The sequence below is a fragment of the Takifugu rubripes genome, chromosome 1 (assembly GCF_901000725.2).
Source record: "Takifugu rubripes chromosome 1, fTakRub1.2, whole genome shotgun sequence".
NCBI classification, from domain to species: domain Eukaryota; kingdom Metazoa; phylum Chordata; class Actinopteri; order Tetraodontiformes; family Tetraodontidae; genus Takifugu; species Takifugu rubripes.
This window is the reverse complement of record NC_042285.1, coordinates 11,370,992-11,389,423: the sequence shown is the minus strand read 5'-3', so window position 1 is coordinate 11,389,423 and position 18,432 is coordinate 11,370,992. Positions and strand designations below refer to the sequence as shown.

Below are 18,432 nucleotides of genomic sequence, written 5' to 3'. Positions count from 1 at the left end.
AAAAGTAAATAGTTTTATACCTCCGGATTGTACATTGGGAGGAGCTGTGCAAGGTGACACACCTCTGCTCTACAAAGGCAATACCAGAGGGAGCAGAGTGAGGAGGGAGTTACCTGCAGACACAGGCAGCTTTTCTGAGATCAGTATTGTACATACGGCTGGAATAAGCTTGGAAGCCTGGCCAGTCTGGTAAGTGGAAAATAAAATTTTCCTTTTAGTCTCCACTTATAATTGTTGTTCTTTTTAAAATGAGTCCTAGTTTGCTTTACATGTTTAGTATTTGCCTGTGCTAACTAGCCAAAGAAGAGCAGGTTATTGCAACATGTTTCATCATATTTCAAATGTTTAATCTTAATTTCAAAAACATCCCTTTGACCTATTGCAATGATGTGTCACGTATGGGAAAGTGACAAAACAACCATGCATTTTCCTTCTTCAGACGTATGGTGTGACGTTGCCTTGTACAGTGTTGCTGATGTCAGAGTTATCTAATATCGCTCTACTGAAATAAGACTTCAATAAAGGTCTGGACATGTTGTTTTCCTTCAGGAATAGGTGTATATTTGTCTTGACAATCATTGTTGCTGTACTGTCATACCAGTGAGGACAGTAGAGGAATAAACACCAAGATGCACATGAGCCCATTGTCAATGAAACTAGTCTTAGTAACGGACTCACTCCCCTGATACCAGTGATCCCAGTATTGATGACTGCTGAGGTGGTGAGAGAGTAACATCACATTGTTACCAGACTGGTTGGGCGGCTCACTTAAGCTCTCTCTCTCTCTCGCTGTCTCTCACACACACACACGCACACACACACAGCACAGTCTGTGGATACTGAAACAATCTCATCTGATGTAAACTCAAACAAGCTGAGAGGATTTGATCAGCTGCTGGTGGAGAGTTTCTGATCTTTGGTTAAGACAACAAGTGGTCTGGTTTCGTTTAGAACGACATCATCGGGATCAGGAGTGTCACCTATACGTGACCTTTCCCATCTCAGCAGGGGGCACAGCAGATAAAGGATGACATACATCTCAAGATATCTGGTCAACGTAAGTCATCTCTGTAACACTTCAGTTCTGCGCTCCTTTCCTCGGGAGAAATGTTGATACCCTCACTTTTTGTCTCCCTCTGCAGCACCTCCTGACCTTCTCACTCCAAGATGGGGACGTGCAGGGTGTGGAGGAAGCCCAGGCACGACTCTCCTTCCTGGCTCAGAACCAAAAGCTGTGGAGTCAACAGATGTTCCTGGATGTTGGAGAAGAAGCTATTCTCCTCAGAGACATCCAGAGCCTGGTGGGAACACATGCCTGAAGGTCAAGGGGGGTCACAGAGTCGGGAGCTTTGTCTGATTTCAAGAGATGTTTGCTTCACCTTCTCCTCCAGGACGAGCTGGAGAGCTACTCCTATAAATCCATCTACCGCTGCGATGCAGTCAACTCTGAAAAACACTTCCCTTCGCTCCTGTTGTTGGTCTGCCAGAGTGCCGCGCAGAAGAAGCCTGACATCCATTTTTTCAACTGCGAGACGGTGAAGGTGAGGAGGCTCAGCCGGACCAGCTCAGCATCTGTTCAAAGCGCAATTTGGGTTTTGCAAGCGATGTATCTTTCAAAATTCTGCCCCCTCTAGGCCGAGAAGATCCGTGATGACATTACGCAGGCAGTTACTGATTCCTCAAAAACACGGAGCAAGAACATCTCTGATCACCTCAGGTAAAATTCTGACCATGATGGGCCATGTTCGGTTCAGAAGAACTGGTGTCCCTGCATAATAGAGTGTGATGAAGGACGGTCAAACACTGATGAGGACAACCAAATAACCAAAGAGAGCTGAACCCTCATAAATCAGGTCCATCTGTGGTTTAAATGTTTGGTTTCGCCTCTTTTACTGCCTCGGTTTACTGTAGCCGCCACTCACCTGTTGATGGGGTAGAGAGAGAGATGGAAATAGCTGAGAGGACGACTCGTTCAACCAGTTTCCACATAGCTTATGAAGGTGTGACATTGATAGAAGCCATTGTGACAGAACGCAGAGACCGACAGAGACAGAAGAAAGAGAGCAGGTCTTCCGTGCCATAGGGGCCGAACGGATTATTCAAAACTCTTATCTTTAAAGGACGGATGGAGGACGGGCACATGTGGTGAGTCGGACGAAGTCAGTGTGGTTTGGACGCAGGTGCGGCGAAACAAATGTTTATGTCTTTTCCTCGAGATGTTTGCCTAAAGCTTAGGTGCTTGAGAGGAGGCCAACGGTCACTTTTTCGCTCATAATGAGATCCTCGTTCATTTTTTTGCGTGTCAAACTGTCTTGACAATTGCTGAGTTGTTGTGCTTTGTGTGCGGCACGAGCTGTTACCATGAGAAAGCACAGACAGGCTGTTTACTGTAGCTCCATCGACAGATGAGGGTTGTGGGGTTGAATTTCACAGGCAGTCGACTCTACTGACAGCGAGACATGGGGAATAGTCCACGGGGCGGAATAAGAATGTTTGCTCTCAAACTCTCCTCCTCCATTTGACATCTTAGTCCAATTGATGGATTAATTATCAACTAGAGAAAAAGCACTTGGCGGCGTTTGTGCCTCCATAACCTGCCTGAAGTTTGTTTCTTGAACTAAATCCTACACACATCCACCATTTCTACTCTGAACCCTGATCCAGGTCAAGAGGTTGACCACCTGTCACATCAAAGATATTTTACCAAAGAGCTGCTTACATATTGAACAACAAATTCCTGAACTTGACTGCAACTAGAACACGACTTGAGGACAAGCTTAAACTTTTCTCTTCCTCTTTAGGCTACCTCAGAACATCGATAACATGATTGACCCCTTTGACATCCCGAGCCCCCCCATCCCACACGCTCCGAACCCCCCACCGGTCAACCCTCCACCGTACCCGGGACTGAGAGGTAAGAAAACCAACGACAAATGCTGTGAAGGTATTTGACATCATGAGAAGGTAGGATGGGAAACGGAGAAGTGGAAGGCATTCGGGAGGACAGAGCGTGCTTTGTGTGTGTGTGTGTGTGTGTGTGTGTGTGTGTGTCTCTCTGTGTGTGTGTCTCTGTGTGTGTGTGTGTGTATGTGTAAAGGGGAGGGTGTTTACGATTCAAGGGTAAAGGGGGCAGTTAATGCTGGCCGGAGCTATGAGCCAGCATGAATGAACCGAATCTTCTCCTCTTATCTTCGACAGTCAACGGTGGACCTGAAATCTCCTTCCTGCGAGCAGAAAGAGAAGTGGTAATCCCTCCATCCCGAATTTGGTTAATGTTTGGTTGCAGTTCCCACGCACACAGCCTAATGAAGGCTCCTCTCCCACCCCTCAGGGGATCCTCAATCACTGCTTCGACGACATCGAGAACTTCATGGCCAAGTTGCAGCAGACTGCAGAGGCGGCGATGGTGCTGAACCAGAGGAAGAAGAAAAACAAGAAGAAGAGTAAAAAGCAAAGTTCAGAAGGTAAAAAAAGGACTGTTTTTCATTGAAATCGCATCTAAGATTCATTTCATCTCTGCTCATTGTTTCGTAACAACAGAAGATTTACTCACTGCCAAGGCCCGGCCTCCACCAGAGGAGGAATTCGTCGACATCTTCCAGAAATTTAAATATTGCTTCAGCTTGCTGGTGTGTGGTTCGTGTTTTTTCCCCTTGAGTTTGCATCCCTGCTACGTAATCAATGCCCTCCTTTATTTCTGAGCAGGCCCGTTTGAAATCAGCCATCTCCAACCCGTCAGCAGAGGACCTGGTCCACCACGTCTTCAAACCACTGGACATGGTGAGTTTCATCTCTGCGAAACACTCCACTTTTCTGGAAAACAAGGTAACATCTTGATGTTTCCACTTCAATGGAATCTTTACAAGCAGTAGGATTGTGGTTTACCTGGTTTACCTAACTGGCCTACCCATATCATTCAGGGAGTGCTTTCAATGAGCCTTAATGAAGATAACGAAACAATGTTAATCAGGTTTCACAGCCAGGATGGGATTGCACAAAAAGAGGATTTTTAAAAACTGTAGCCCAGGCTTTTATTAACCTCATGATTAGGGCAAACAGATGACAGATAACGTGAAGGTTCTGTCCCGTAAGTGGGGTCGAAGCCGTGAACGGGCAGTACGTTTGTCCCTCAGCTCAGTGTGTCATGTCTAAATAATGGAAAGCCACCAGTGAGTAATGTTGCCAGAAACTACAAGTCATGTTTACACAGGGCCGTTCCCATCGCGTTGGTCTGGCTGGAACTTTGAACACTTGATAAATGACACGTTTGTGTCAACAACTGAATTCCTCCATAAAGGAATATTGCTATGTATTTTTGCAGGAATCAAACCTATCACCTTTAGGAGTCTGACACAAGCAGCCTGGTTGTGCTTTAGTTCATGTTTACGTGATTCCTCTATCCACAAGTTCAGTCAGGACAATGAAAGGGTGCGCTTGATTTGTGTATACTGTCGCACCAGAATGGAAAGCGGTGACGTGCTGACTTTTTTTGTGTGCGTGTGCTCACAGATGGTGAAGACGACCGGGGGGCCGGCCATGGGAGGCTCGGTGTCCAGCCCCGCCTTGACCAACGCCGCCGTCACGCTTCTACAAGACAACCTGAGCGAGGAGGAAAGGCAGCTGTGGACGTCTCTCGGCCCCAACTGGACCCTCCCACGGTTAGATTTTGTAACAAGAAGTGTATTTTCAGCTGGCATAAATAATATATTTGTGTCAGTGTGTTTGGGTGAACTCACGGTCTTAAAAAGGACTTTTGATGGGTACAGTTATAGCAGCAAAATTGAAACTTTATGAAGGGAAGGTGTGTTCCAGAATTGCCCCAAACCCACAATTTATTTACACTATGACAACCTCCTAATACCTAGAATAACCTATATTTACAACAGCAATCATAGCTTTGGTTATGCTAAGACGAGTTCAACAGCATCTAACACTGCTCTGTTTTAGTTCTCAGCTCAGAGGACCAGTAGCGCCGTACGTCCCTGTTTTCTATGACGGCTGGAAACCAGAAACCCTGAGGCCAGACGGGCAGGTTTGGGAAGATCCGGTTGAGTCACAGCACAAACATGAGGACCTCCAGGCCAAACGAGAGGTGTGGAATACCATTTCGCTCCACTGTATGAAAAAGATGACTACAAAATATGCGGCAAAGTTTCAGAGTCTAAATTTGGTTCCCAAAAAAAGTGCTCCTACAAAATAAAGAGCTTAACAGAAGCAATGTGTAAAACATGCTCAGTGTTGTGTTGAGTCCCAGGTCGACACTCCATGTTCATCCTTGTGTGTGTTCGGTAGCAGCAGCAGCCACCTCAGCCTGTCCGACCTGCAATCACCAGCAGCAGTGACGCAACGTAGGACAAGTTCAGCAAATAAGTCAATTGGCTGCTACATTTTACAAAAATCTGAATGAATAACAGTGTCGCTCTCTCAGCAGAGACGGCAGCCCAGTCCCACCCGAGAGGCTCTACAGCTGCATGTATGATTTCATAGCGAGGAACAGCACGGAGCTGTCGGTGCAGCAGGGGGAGACACTTGAGGTAACAAGGCCAACCACATCAGGAAGAACCAGAGGGGAGGTGCTGGTGGTGCTTGGAGACTCAGTGATTTCCTCCCTTGAACAGGTGCTTGAGTCCTCCAAGCGCTGGTGGAAGTGTAGGAATTACTTCAACCAGGTCGGATTTGTCCCCTTCAACATCCTCCAGCCCATGACCCACGTGGAGAGCCCAGTGAGCAGCAGACCCCCCAGTGTAAGAGCCCCGCACATCACCCCTGCGGTGCCCAGGCCTGAACACACCTCACGTCTTCTCTCTGCTCCACCCTCCCACAGGCGCCGGCCCCGCCGCCCCTCCCAAAGACCTTCTCCGTAGTCCCACCCAGCCCGCCGGTTCTACACCCCTCACACTCCCCGCAGCGACCGCGCAGCTTACCGCCTTACAGCCAGAACATACCAGCTGCAGATGACACGGAAAATAAAGGTACCAGCCTGCTTGATGTGTGTTTGTGTAGGAGGTGCGACCGTACATGTGAGTCACAGAAAACAAAAGCGGCTCAGATTGCAAAAGTTTGCTGCCGGTTTGTGTGACTGTCGGCCCTTTTCACCTAAAAAAAACACACAAGAAACCTGGATGTATGGGACAAACTTTGAATCTCTGTGCTTACGTCGACAGGGGTATATGGTCAACGTTTTGGTTTTCTGTTCCAGCCATGTGTTGCTTCACTGAGTCACCCTGTTAACTCTTTCCAGCCATGCTGGTCAATGACGAGCTGCTCCACAGGCTGACCAACGGAAAGGCCAATCTGAACAAACCTCTGGTCATCCAGCGCTCATCAGAGACCTCCATTCCTCTCGATTACGACTCTTCCCCAGAGGAAGTAGGCGAGTGGCTGAGAGGAAAAGGCTTCAGTGAACCGTGAGTGCAAAGTCACCTTTTGTATAAGTATCAGGATAAATGCTAAGATGATGGCTTCCAGGTTCACTTCATGAAGGCAGTTTGAACGCTGTACACTCTGTTTTCTTTGGGTCCTCAGAACAGTCACATGTCTGGGCGTGCTGACAGGAGCCCAGCTCTTCTCCCTCAACAAGGACGAGCTACGCGCCGTGATTCCAGAGGAGGGCGCCAGAGTGTACAGTCAGCTCACCGTGCAGAAAGCGCTGCTGGAGGTAGAGACAGATTCATGTTTAGAATCAACGAAAGCGCCACAATTTAAACTGTATCAGCATCTGTGTCACTTTGCAGAATTTTTGGGAATGGTCTCTTCTCCTTCTCCTTCTAGGATGCCAGACGAGCCACAGAACTGGAGGAAGTGATGGAGAAACAGAAGATGAAGGTTGACCTGAAGCTGGAGAGCAGTACCCTGTGACCAGTAGGGGGCCATGAAGAGTCTCTGACGAAGAGTCCTTTTGGTGGCATCATCACTTGAGTGAACTCCAGTTTGACCAGAAGACAGGAAGGCCAGTTTAGTCACTTTGTGTCATATTGTTACGCTGTATAGTGTCAAAGATCTGTTCTTTTGAAAGTATTTTACAGCAGCTGAATTAAGGTTTTAGCTCAAGCAGGTGCTGTCCCAGATTTTAGTGTATGATTGTATTTGCATGTTAAAAGGTCTCATTTCTGCTTCCTAAAATAACTTAAATATATATTTATATATATATATATATATATCTTTGCAAAACTCATGCAATCTTGCAAAAGAATGACATCAATAAAAGGTCAGCAGATCTTTTTTTGGTTTTGTTTATTGATTAAAGACTTTCAGCAGAACATAAACATGAAATCACACATTAGGCTAAAGAAATTTACAAGTTAAATGTGAACAGCTGTAAAAAAAAATGTTTTCTTTCCAAGTTGGGTCAAACTTTCAACTTAATATCACCAATAAAAACATACCCAATTAAGAATTTTATAGTGCTGCTTTTCCAGATGCCCCCCCCAAAGCAACAGTTTCACATAGGGAAGCAAATTATTTTATTTTAAATTAAATTGGGATGGAAACAGTTTATTTTACTCACAATGGACAAACTCAAATCTCTTCCAATAAAACAAACATTCATTGAAATTAAAAGTGGAAAAAAATAAAATGGAAATCGATATTACAACTTTTTTTAGCTTTCAATTTAACCGCAAACAAATATTTATAGAATGATGCATGCCACATGAAAAATGTGTGCATGGAAGGAAAAAATAAACAAAAACTGAGCTTCCAGACTCATTAGGGAACAAACCTTTACAGACCATCACTAACATCACTGTTTAATTATCAATCCATCAATCAGTATCCTCATATCTGTATGCTTGAAAATTGAGATTAAAAACTCTCCCGGCAGATTCGGAGTCAAAGTCAACTGTCGAAGTAAAAAAAGAATAGGTGTGGAATTAGAGCAAGGGCTCCTCTGCTGGAGGAGAGAACTGTGTAATGATATTTTATGATAACGAGACAGACGTGATACGAGAGGATGCTGTATGCTAACGTCGTTGAAGCCTGAAGTCCCAGACCAGACAAGTGGCAGACCAGATCTTCCCGTTCATCTCATGACCGATCCCTGGAGGCGTGCTCTCGGTCCCTGGACGACCTGAAATGTTGGATTTGATGGAGGAGGTTATAATACAATATAATATAATACACTTTTAAACTTATGAGACAATCTAAACCTAATGCTAAGCTTTGAACGGACCAAACTGTAGACAAGCAAGAAAAATCAAAACACAGAGTCCAAACGCAGCCGTAACATTAACTGAAAACACTGATAAAAGGCGACCTTGGCTAGAGCAGCTGCATTTATCTGGAAAAGTGTCACAATGATCTCCGTTGAACCCACAATTCTGCTGGGAGTATTTCCGCCTGCTCAGAGGATCTATACATTAAGGACTCGAGCGTGTGGGGCTGGTTGTTTACTTGTGTCTGGAGCCGTGCTCGTGGCTGTGACGGTGTCCTCGGTTGCGGGAGCCCGATCTGCTGCGATGCCTCCTCCTCCTGTCCCTGGAGCGCGAACGGGAACGGCGCTTGTCTCGAGACGTCGAACGCGAGCGTCTCCTCCTGCGGTCACGAGAGCGGGACCTGACAGAAAAAGGATTTAAGCTTCTCGTCAGGTCTCCTTATACGCCACAAATGAGTCATTTAAGATGGAGAAGTGTGAGGCTCTAACCTTTTATGCTCTCTGCTGCGTGATCTGGTTCTACATGAAAGACGTACAGATATTTGACAGTGAATATTCACATCAATGGTGGCAGCAGAATTTCTGATGTCTGCACTCACCTCTTCTTCATCTTTTCCTCCTTCTCCCTTTCTTCTCTTCTTTTTAAGCGCTCCTGGTTTCTCTTCTCCTGCTTGTCGACAACAGCTTTCTGTGCAAAATAATCGGCACCATCAACAACAATGGAACGGATGTCAGCATGTCTTCAACCTTCCTGTGACCTTCTTCAAAACTTTAAGATTGATGCCATGAGGTTTGAACCCGGCAAGCTGGGACGCACCTTTAATTGGTCCAGTTTTTCTCTGATCTGGATGAAGCCCAGGTGAAGCTTTCCGCCAAAGTGGTCGGCCAGACGGCGATCGTTGTCGTGGAGGCCAAGATAAGCGGAACACACCTCGCACACTCGAAGCTTCTGCTGCTGGAAGCTGGAGGCTGGCATGGAGTTTCTGTATTCTTCCTGAAAGAAAACCTTTATTTTAACAAACAGCGCAGCAGACCCACGTGTTCTTTTGTTGTGGAACCCGTCTGTCGGGCCACTGTTTTCAGTCTATCCCATTCCCCCCCCCCAAATTCCCTGCGCCTGGCATCATGCAAATTAGCCAAAGGATCAAAGGAGTTGTGCCATTAGATCTTTTAATGATAAAGCATCAAAGGAGCTTAGAGTAAAAGCAATGCAGCACGTTAAAATGCTGTTAGACCTAGTTTAAGGTGATTAAAACAGCTCTGTGTATTACTGGTGTTATCTTCAACCACGGTCAGCAACCATATAGAAATACAGGTTAGTGCCAATCACATATGCACCTCTGTGTTACATGTGAATGTATTTCATCATAGTTTAGCATCCCGAGGTTAAACGGCTGCTTCCTGTATCCTGCGAATGCAAATGATACTGTACTGGAAGGTTTAAAAGGATGAGCACAGTTCAGATGAAAGTTAAAGATGAGAAGTTAATTGGAAAGGAAGATCATGATTGGTTGGTTTCATCTTTTGGGAAACCAAAGTGCATCGTGCGGCTTTTTGACTGCTTTGGTGTCCTAAAATCATTTTCCAGGCATGTCGGCTCCATGTTGTAGCTCAGTCGTTCAAATAAAGGGGGCCAATAGAAAAAAGGCTTCTCACCTCTGCGTCCTTCTTCTTTGTGCGCACCTTCTCCACCTCCTGCAAGACCTTTTGGGCCTCGTCAACATTTCCCTCTGCTCCCAGCTGTTCAGCCTTGGCCAGGAGCTTTCCAATTTCTTCGTTCAGCTCATGGACCTTCTCTGCCTGAAATTCAGCATAAATGCTACGTATTGTGGCTCTTCATAGACAAGAGTCTGGCATTTTTAAATGTAGGCAAAAGGCAGCTAAATGAAAAAAGACGGGGGGGCCCGATCACTGACCTTTGCTGCCACCTCAGCGCTGATCTCCTCCTGGGTCTCAGCCAGGCGTTTCTTGGCCAGTTCCGTCCTTCGATCACACTCGGCAATGAAAGACTCCAGATGATCCACCGCCTTTAGGAGAAAGAAACAGTAAAACAGTCTTAAAATCAGCTCATCTGGAACAGTTAGCACACGTGGAAGAAGCACGGCTGTGGCAGGAGGCTATCACTTACATCCAGCTCAAAGAACAGCTCTCTCTCCTTAGAGGCGATCTCATAATCTGCCCGAAGTGCCAGGTCGTGAATCTTAGTGCACTCTCCCAGGTCCATGCGCTAAACCGGAATCACGCAAAGAAAAATCAAACATATTGTGAGATGGTTGAACATCAGATCATTTATGATCCATTAGCTAATGATTAGCCCCTCTGTTTAATGTCCCGTGGAATATTGGACCAGGTTTTCAGCTGGTCAGAGCAGAGGCTGCAGAACACTCACCGTTCCAGACAAGATGTCATGAGGGCAGCAGTTCAGGAGGTGACTTTTGCAGACGCGTTCATCTGAGAACTTGACCCTCTGTCGCGTCTCGTCTCCTGAAAGAGTCAAAGAAGAAACAGTGAGCAAGGCCTCACATATTTGATAGCAGGGACGAGGTATCCGCTGCTTTAATACAGGCAGTAGAGTACGGGCGCGATATTTATGGGGCACGTGTCAATGTAAGTGCGTTCAAACATTTGTGTGCGATAACCACATCTGGAATGTGAGAAAATGTCACATAAGCTCCCCATGTTGTACATTTACTAAACTAATCGTGCCTCTTTCACATCAGTAATCAGTCCTTTATGTGCACAGACTTCAAGTAAATGAGTGCTTGTATAAACTTCTTGATTTTTATCTTGGTTCTTACCAAACCAAAACCTCAAGTTAAAACAAACAAAAAAAAAGAACATAAAATGAGTTCAACATGAGAGGTCAATGTCCACTTTATAAATGTAGAATAGGGTAACGTTAGTGGCACGATACCCCGAATTAAATGTTACGGTTTCAGTCATTAAGTCGCAAACGTCTGCTCAGGAGACTTGGCAAACATCAGATGAATATTCCAGCCAGGCCTTTTACAGAAACAAAACCAAAATACAAAAAGAAATCAAAAGAAAAAGCAAAGGTTTATACACACTGTGATCTGCACCACATACTGTACCCTTCTGCATCTTCAAGACCTCAGCAGCAGAATTTTAAACCCGCTGTAGAAAAGTATAAATGGGAACAGTGTTCTTGCCCACACCTGTAGTAAGAAGTTGGGAGTCATACACAAGTCAGATTGTAAATGTGCGCATATTTGTTTTTTTTTTTGTTTTGTTGCCTTCTCAACACAGACGTGTCATGGAAACGTGCACGGTCTGACTGTGCGCGCCCATACGCCTTAGCTCAAGCTGTATAATACCACTCCATACTGTAATTCTACTGCCACTGAGGACAGACCCATGTGTGTGATTACAAAAGGCTACAAATAACTTCCGGAAGGCAAACAAATTGGTTGGATATTCATCATAACAGCTTTAAAAATTATGTGTGACTCACGGCTCGATGAACATGAGGCTTTTCTGCAACTCCCTTGCAGATTGATGTAGGCTGGCAAAGATACACTGAACCTTAATGAATAAAATAAAGGGGCCACAATTGTTCAGTTTGTATGCAACAAATGTATGGGAAGATATCAATGTCATCACACATACACCCACAAACTCACAACACAACTACATTCTTTAGATTACAAGTTGACTTTGCAGCTTAATCCATAGGGCTGTAGCTCTCTGATTTACAATCAGCCAGGGCAGCAAAAACCTCTAATTACCTGCTCTTTTAATCAGATTTGATGGCCGATTTATAATTGATGTCTGTATCCAAATGGCTAGACTTCAGAAAACCCTATTTTGGACAATCGTTCACACAGCAATAAGTCAAACACATTTTCACTTTGGAATTTTCTCATGACGATAATTGTAATCACTTTTAAGAAAGGTATCCGGTATATTGTTTCTACAAAAGAGAAATCAGTACTTATGAAAGAATGGGAATAGACTTATTGCTACACAGAGCTTTTATATAGTGTAAGCGCTTCTTATTGATGAAAGAAATCACCAGATAATTGTCATTTAGGAACCTCAGACATCAGTAAATGGACCCAAACGTTATGTTTCAGCAGCTCTTGGCGGCCCCACCTGGCGTCTAGCTCGGCTTAAACCGGTAATACAGCAACATCTGGAATACCAACACTACTGTCACAAGTCAAGCACATGCTGGACGGTTTAATGTTGGGCAGGAGGCACCAAAGTCGCCACATTCAGCGGGTTTTGCTCCCCACGGTACCGTGACTGCGTGCAAAATTCTAGCTCGGGAAATACTGATCGCACAATTGGTAAGGCCGCAACCTGGAACCAAGAGAATAGCCCAAGTGGATACAAACATTCATGTCTTACGGTAATTCGTAACTAGTCGGTTGGACTAACATCGGTGTTGTTGATACAGCCCTCTGTAGTAGAGTTTACATCCATTCACGCAGCTCTATTCATCACACTCAAGCCAGCCTCAGCACGGGCTCCATTTTGGCTAACTAGCCCGCTAGCATTCTGCCGCAACTCACCATCCCTCGCTGTTCCCATTAGCTGGTCGAGCAAAGCTCTCATTTGAGCCTGGGCAGACATTGTGGATTTCCCGTCGATATCGCTATGAAAATTCTGACACTAAAATAGTTCCTCAGATCCTTTGATGGGATATTGGCTCTGTATTCGTCCGAGCATCACCTTCCGGAGATTTTCCCAGCTTGGTTGCCGAGCCAGTCCCCGTTTAGGGAAATGACGTCAGAGTCCGTCGTTTGAAAGTCAAAGGAAGCGACCGAGCTGCAAATGTGTCCAATCACATTGTCCGATGTTACCGAAGGTAACCAATCACCGCCCAGGAAACCCAGACCTGCTTTACCAGAGGGATCTTGAGCCCTCAGCAAGGCCTCTCAGGCGGGCAGCAGCTGTTGACAGGCCGTCGTTCACAGGTACTAAGCCTATCATTAAATACGACTTTTGTTGTGGTCCGAGATTGCGTGTGTGATAATATCGAAATCGACGGGTCTGCCACAGTTTAATGGGCGCATTAATGTGAAAGGCAGAGAGGTTTTTCGGTGAAAGTGTGATTTGCCCAAGTTGTTGTTGTAGCCGCGGCTGACAGCTCTGCATCTGCAGGCCTACTGCTACTACTCACAATTAGCAACTCCAGTGTCCAACAAATGTCCCATAGTGGACATAAAAGAGAGAAACGCTTCCCAGTGTGCCTAAATGTCGTCAGTACCGTCGAGACTCTTGCGTCACTCAACAAGTGACGCAGAGGCGTCATCAGGTGAATGTTTCAGTGTGAAGCTAACGTTTGTAGCCATCTGACCTGCTGTTACATACAAAGTTACTTTGGCTCATTTATGCTGAATAGTGTTTAACATTGTATGTTTTTCCATGATATGACCGTGTTTACTTTTTCTAACCCTTCAAAACTGGATTTCATATTTTGAAATGTGTGAAGCACACCTAAATGAGTCTGGGTGAGAGGGATTGGTCATTATTTTTGTGCTAAAATAGTGGATCGAAGTAGTAAATCTGTAGTCTTGCGTCTGAATAGGCTTAGACCCACAAAGGTTGATCCCATAGAATTGGACAGTGCTGCCGTCAGTATTTTTCATGCACTAATCTGTGAATGCCAATGTGTAATAACAATAACTGTCTAGTTATTGTCTGTTTCTCTCACTTTCTAGTTGAATCCACCACATGTGACTGGCACGGACATGTGCCAGGATTTGAACATTCATTGTGTGATGATACAATACTTTGTGAGCAGATTTTCCCACAGATTGAGAATAATCTCCAGTGTACGGTTCAGGTCCATCGCCACTTCTAGCCACTGATGGGCTGTAGGCAGGCTGGGGGAACTCCTATAATGTTACAGAACCTTATAACGTGAAATTTCTATGCCGTGGGACCTTTTTAAAAAAAAAAAAAATTTACTCTGATGTCCTTGTCCTATAATAGATGTGCTTACTCGTAATGCGTTAATTCAAGAATGGAGAATACAGTCATTGCTGCAGAGGTGGACCCTCTAAAGAGAGCAGAGGATGGGGGTGAGGTGCCTTCATCAGCAGAGCTGAAGAAGAAGACCTGCAATGGAGTCTTGGGCTTTGCCAAACTGACCCACTGGCGAACAGCGGTTTTCTTCCTCTCCATATTCCTTTGCCTCGCCATAGTGTTTGCCTTCTCCTTCATCATTCCATGTCCTGTCCGACCACAGTATCTCATTTCCTGGAACAGAACTTTCCCCGAAGCAGGTGTGCACAAGTGTGGGTTTCTTTGGCTGGTTGAATTCACAAGCGTGACAAATGTGTAAAGAGTATCGCTTCTTCCGCAGCATCCTATGACTTTTTGGCTACCGAAGACACAAACAGGGACAAGGTCAATGATATACTCTTTGTTCTCAGAAGTTCTAAAGGCAGTCAGAACAACACGTGCACTGGAGCAGGTAAAACATGTGCTTCATATTTAATAACGCAGTATCAAGCAACAAGAGTGTGGCAGTTTCATTTAATCTATAACATTCTTTGAATTTTTCCAGGTCTGCCATCACCATGTGTGTTTTTCATAGCAGTGGACGGGACAGATGGAAACGCCCTGTGGGAATGTCCACTGGACCCGGAATTTCACTGGGCTCAGTGTGGTCTGGAGGAGGATGCAAATAGAAACTGGGGCTGTCTGGTGGCCCATTCAGACAAACTCTCAGCCATTGACAAGTACACTGGTGGGTGACTACCATCATCAAAATGTGTCCAGTTATTTGTGTTTACTGTAGTTAATGTGCTTTTTCCTATTAGTGCACTAAAGTATTACATAGGTGTCATAAATCTGTGACAAATGACTTGATTTTTGACAGTAGCGGGATCCACGAATCCTGGTCTGTCAGACAGGCTTTTGTAGAACTGGCACATTTCCGTCTTGGACGGAAAGGAGGCAGTAAGGGAGAGTCTTAATGAGGGATGAGTGGTGCGGGAAGAAGGAGCAAGGTAAAAAAAAATGTTGCTGAGGCCGACGGTGTCCGTGTGATGTATGCAGGTGAAGTCAGGTGGCAGCAGCAGCAGCCTCCCGGGCTGCACGGCACTGCACCTGTTCTCAGTGTCCCAGATCTGGACAGGGACATGGTCAAAGATTTGGCTCTGGTGGCGTCAGACAGCACACAGGTAAACATGGCTGCCAATTTGGGTCCTAACGCGTCAGAAAAAACAAAATGACTTCATTTAAACATCTCGTCCCACGTGCAGACTCAGCTGGTTTTCCTCTCGGGGAAGACGGGAGTTCTGATCGGTTCTAAGGTGGTTCTGAACTCCACGGAGACAGCTAATCATCTCCTCCATCACAGCGCAACCGGGTCACAATATGTGCTACTGCAAACAGGTTTGTGCCCACAAACAGCCATGATATATCTATCAAGATACACAGGGACACCTAGACACACAGACGGATGCCGGTTTTTTCCTGACACTAGTGCGTCTGCTTCTTCCCAGAAACGGGCCTGTACGGACTGGCTCTGTATAAGATCGCTGCCAAAGCCAAACCAGGGACGGAGGTGAACCTCAAAATGGACAAACAGTGGGAGAAGAATGCCAGTCCAACATCCGGGCTTATACCAATCTATGAGTAAGCCCCAGCCTCCATAGAGCGCACATTTGTCTCGCCATCATTGCTCCTTTCAACAAGAACTGATTGCTCGCCCAGATCGGACTCCTTGAGACGCGTGCTGAGAATGGGACAAGGAGAGGGAACCCCCAACCTGCTGCTAGTCACTGGAAAGGAGGTGGCACTCCTGAATGGGAAAACATTGCAATCACTGTGGAAGATCAATTCCAGCTCAGTCCTCAGGTCTTTTTCAGAGTTTGTGTCAGATATCATCTAATTTGGCTCCAATGTTTCATGTGCTGCTCAGTAAATGGATGTTTCCAAGTGGAACCTTTTATTTTCATAAAACAGCTGCAGTGTGTTCTGTGTTCTTTATGCAGGGAACCCTCTTTTGGACACTTTAACAAAGACGGCATACTCGACGTCGTGGTTGAGGAGGACGAAGGAGACTACGAAAAGAGGGTAGGCTTCGATTCATATTTCCTCGGCCCGAAAACTTCTTATTGCCGATTTATTCTGGATTATTAAAGTCCTTCACCAGTAACATGGGCCCGTAGCCGTGGGTTGTGACGTCACATCCTGATTAAATCAACACTGCAAAGCAGGAGATGGTGATAGTGATGATGTTGATGATGATGATGATGTATATTCAGGTGTTCATTGTTCGGGGAAATTCCGATGACTCCTCTCAAACAGAGGGAAGCCCTCACGATCATGGCAGCTGATTGATGACATTTGTCTGTCTGTCTCCAGGTTGTAATCCTTGATGGGAAGTCGGGCGGCGTTCTGTGGGAAGTCCTCTTTTTGGCAACTCCTAACTCTCCGATTCCAGCCTCAATACACACCACTAACTACTTCTCCATCTTTGTGTTTTGGGGGAAGAAGGATTTCAACGCCACATCTGTGAATAGGCTTCCTTAATGTGACAACTATATTTTTGTATTTCTCACAATAACGCTAATGAAGACTTTGCTTCCAGGTCCCTGGAATAAGTGACCGCCATATTTACATGCTCCACCCACTCTATTCAAAAGTTCTGCTGGAATCTCCTCGTTCCCTCGACCACATCCTGACTTTTAAAGGTGATTTCTTCTTTTTTTTTTGCAATACCTGTGCTGGAACAACATGTTGAATTCAATGAGCTCTTACAGTTGACGGATGTTTGTGGCTGACGATCTACATTTGTTTTGAATCCTAGCCACGCTGCTGGAGCGGGGACGCCATGCTGCCTATATCCTACTGACGGGTCCTGTCACTCAGGAGGCCCAAGGCACCGTCGTCCTCAGCAAAAGGAAGCTCAAGCAGGATGTTCCCAACAGTGAAGTCTGCAACGTCGGCGACGGTGCAGAGACCATTGATGTTATCAAAGAGGCCTTCAATCGTCTCCGCTTCAGCGACTGAGCGGAGCATAAGTAGCATCCACCCCATATCCTCGGTGTTGATGTTACATTAGAACTCTGAAAACCAAAGCTTGTACCCCAAGTAATACTTTCCAGATGCTGGCAACCACAAAACCTTTGTGTTTTGAAGTCTGGGTTGAAAAGGATTCCAAAGATCTCCCATTTCTTCATGAGATAACTCCTCCCGTGGCCTTGTGTTCGTGTTCCTCGCACCTTGGTGTACCAGTGCAGTGCCTTTTTTTCCTTTAAAAATAACAAAACAAAACACCGCCATAGGCGAGGAGTCCAACCTTGTTTCTGCGGTGCATTGACAGAAGACCGAGGTCACTCAGCCACGTTGGCGTCCTTTGTCTGGCCAATCCCAGCAACACCAGAACTAACGCTAGTGACAAGAGCAACTAGTTCCACTCTGGGTTACTAACTTGTACAATCAGCTGTCCTTATTACTTTTCTAGAATCTGTGTCATCAATCACATCCTTCCAGGCCTTTCCTGTGTTAACAATGTGTAGTTCTGGAGGCTGTTCTACAGCAAAAGAGCTGTAGCCACGATTAAGCAATTTAAGCAATTTAATTTTAAGTGATTAGGATCTATGCAACATTCTTCCACACCAGATTTTACAGGTCAGAAGGCTTCTTTTTATTTCATGTCTTGGTGACTTAATTTTATTTTCACCAGTGCTGCTGCCAATCTATATACAACCCTTTTTTCTGTCCAAAGATGCTGTAACTAAACATGCTTTATCTTGTATTTTGACACATTTCAGACACTGAGAATGAAACGTTCTCCAAAGTTCTGATTTATTGCTGTGGTTTCACAGCTGGTCTCTAAAAAATTTTCTGATGGTTTTTGATGTATATAATATATTGAACTCGTGGGATATGATGTGTTTATAACCTGAGCAACATTAAAGTATTTTAAACTAAGTTTGCGTATTACACAGTAAAAAAAAAAAAAACCCAAAGGTGTCAGCATATTTGTACACTGTTTTGGGCCGACAGCAGATGAGCAGGTCACGCGTTTTCGTGCCCTGTTGTGTCTGGATTTGCTCCGATGCTCCTGGAATGAAGCGGTTCAAACTCCGGCGGAAGGCTTTGCTGCCCTCTTGTGGTGGACAACGGACGCAGCTCTGCGCACTGCCGGAGCCATGTGTCCGCCGTCAGTCCATGGATACACTGAGGGCTGTCACGTATCACGGAACGGAGCTCCACACTTGACTCCATCAACATGAGTTGGGTCTGTCACCATGACGCACAGCCCCGCACCCCACCCCCTCCTCAAATACTCT

General features: G+C 45.5%; 3 protein-coding genes across 15 annotated transcripts; 2 read left to right on the top strand and 1 right to left on the bottom strand.

Moving 5' to 3' along the window:
* The first annotated feature begins 76 nt into the window (after nucleotides 1-76).
* LOC101074325 (epidermal growth factor receptor kinase substrate 8-like protein 1) lies at nucleotides 77-7,396 on the top strand. Of its 7 annotated transcripts, none has more exons than XM_029844484.1 (19): nucleotides 77-189; nucleotides 952-1,057; nucleotides 1,143-1,301; nucleotides 1,392-1,541; nucleotides 1,635-1,717; nucleotides 2,802-2,914; nucleotides 3,199-3,245; nucleotides 3,332-3,464; nucleotides 3,541-3,629; nucleotides 3,706-3,780; nucleotides 4,510-4,658; nucleotides 4,948-5,092; nucleotides 5,296-5,348; nucleotides 5,432-5,534; nucleotides 5,619-5,744; nucleotides 5,825-5,972; nucleotides 6,242-6,407; nucleotides 6,526-6,658; nucleotides 6,772-7,396. In XM_029844484.1, the coding sequence occupies exons 2-19, from the start codon at nucleotides 1,028-1,030 to the stop codon at nucleotides 6,856-6,858; spliced, it is 1,989 nt and encodes a 662-aa protein (XP_029700344.1). In that variant the 5' UTR covers nucleotides 77-189; nucleotides 952-1,027; the 3' UTR covers nucleotides 6,859-7,396. The 7 variants fall into 7 exon arrangements, with proteins under 7 accessions (XP_029700344.1, XP_029700341.1, XP_029700335.1 ...); XM_029844481.1 differs by having other exon boundaries at nucleotides 5,429-5,534; XM_029844475.1 differs by having other exon boundaries at nucleotides 5,293-5,348.
* Nucleotides 7,219-12,888, bottom strand: luc7l (LUC7-like (S. cerevisiae)). Of its 7 annotated transcripts, none has more exons than XM_029844494.1 (12): nucleotides 12,688-12,886; nucleotides 11,625-11,695; nucleotides 11,221-11,328; nucleotides 10,542-10,636; nucleotides 10,281-10,379; nucleotides 10,069-10,179; nucleotides 9,809-9,952; nucleotides 8,970-9,146; nucleotides 8,752-8,840; nucleotides 8,642-8,671; nucleotides 8,392-8,553; nucleotides 7,219-8,068 (listed from the first exon to the last, which is right to left on the bottom strand). In XM_029844494.1, the coding sequence occupies exons 3-12, from the start codon at nucleotides 11,252-11,254 to the stop codon at nucleotides 8,026-8,028; spliced, it is 984 nt and encodes a 327-aa protein (XP_029700354.1). In that variant the 5' UTR covers nucleotides 11,255-11,328; nucleotides 11,625-11,695; nucleotides 12,688-12,886; the 3' UTR covers nucleotides 7,219-8,025. The 7 variants fall into 7 exon arrangements, with proteins under 7 accessions (XP_029700354.1, XP_029700359.1, XP_029700350.1 ...); XM_029844499.1 differs by having other exon boundaries at nucleotides 11,245-11,328; XM_029844490.1 differs by having other exon boundaries at nucleotides 11,221-11,695.
* An 85-nt stretch (nucleotides 12,889-12,973) lies between these two features.
* Nucleotides 12,974-18,102, top strand: fam234a (family with sequence similarity 234 member A). The gene is made up of 12 exons (XM_011603972.2): nucleotides 12,974-13,092; nucleotides 14,114-14,406; nucleotides 14,487-14,597; nucleotides 14,691-14,873; nucleotides 15,185-15,309; nucleotides 15,391-15,523; nucleotides 15,634-15,766; nucleotides 15,845-15,988; nucleotides 16,126-16,207; nucleotides 16,499-16,648; nucleotides 16,725-16,827; nucleotides 16,944-18,102. Exons 2-12 carry the CDS (start codon nucleotides 14,145-14,147, stop codon nucleotides 17,144-17,146), a joined length of 1,629 nt encoding a protein of 542 aa, XP_011602274.2. The 5' UTR covers nucleotides 12,974-13,092; nucleotides 14,114-14,144; the 3' UTR covers nucleotides 17,147-18,102.
* The last annotated feature ends 330 nt before the right edge of the window (nucleotides 18,103-18,432 follow it).

What these genes read in the sequence shown, in the direction of transcription:
- LOC101074325 (XM_011603945.2), top strand. Translation starts at nt 1,028, where the DNA reads ATGACATACATCTCAAGATATCTGGTCAAC. An exon ending in TCTCAAGATATCTGGTCAAC is followed by an intron (nt 1,058 to 1,142) that starts GTAAGTCATCTC and finishes CTCCCTCTGCAG; the next exon opens with CACCTCCTGACCTTCTCACT. An exon ending in AACATCTCTGATCACCTCAG is followed by an intron (nt 1,718 to 2,801) that starts GTAAAATTCTGA and finishes CTTCCTCTTTAG; the next exon opens with GCTACCTCAGAACATCGATA.
- luc7l (XM_003961463.3), bottom strand. Translation starts at nt 12,748, where the DNA reads ATGTCTGCCCAGGCTCAAATGAGAGCTTTGCTCGACCAGCTAATGGGA. An exon ending in CAAAGAAGAAGGACGCAGAG is followed by an intron (nt 9,147 to 9,808) that starts GTGAGAAGCCTT and finishes GTTTTCTTTCAG; the next exon opens with GAAGAATACAGAAACTCCAT. An exon ending in CGCAGCAGAGAGCATAAAAG is followed by an intron (nt 8,554 to 8,641) that starts GTTAGAGCCTCA and finishes TTTTTCTGTCAG; the next exon opens with GTCCCGCTCTCGTGACCGCA.
- fam234a (XM_011603972.2), top strand. Translation starts at nt 14,145, where the DNA reads ATGGAGAATACAGTCATTGCTGCAGAGGTGGACCCTCTAAAGAGAGCA. An exon ending in AATTCCAGCTCAGTCCTCAG is followed by an intron (nt 15,989 to 16,125) that starts GTCTTTTTCAGA and finishes TTCTTTATGCAG; the next exon opens with GGAACCCTCTTTTGGACACT. An exon ending in AAGGAGACTACGAAAAGAGG is followed by an intron (nt 16,208 to 16,498) that starts GTAGGCTTCGAT and finishes GTCTGTCTCCAG; the next exon opens with GTTGTAATCCTTGATGGGAA.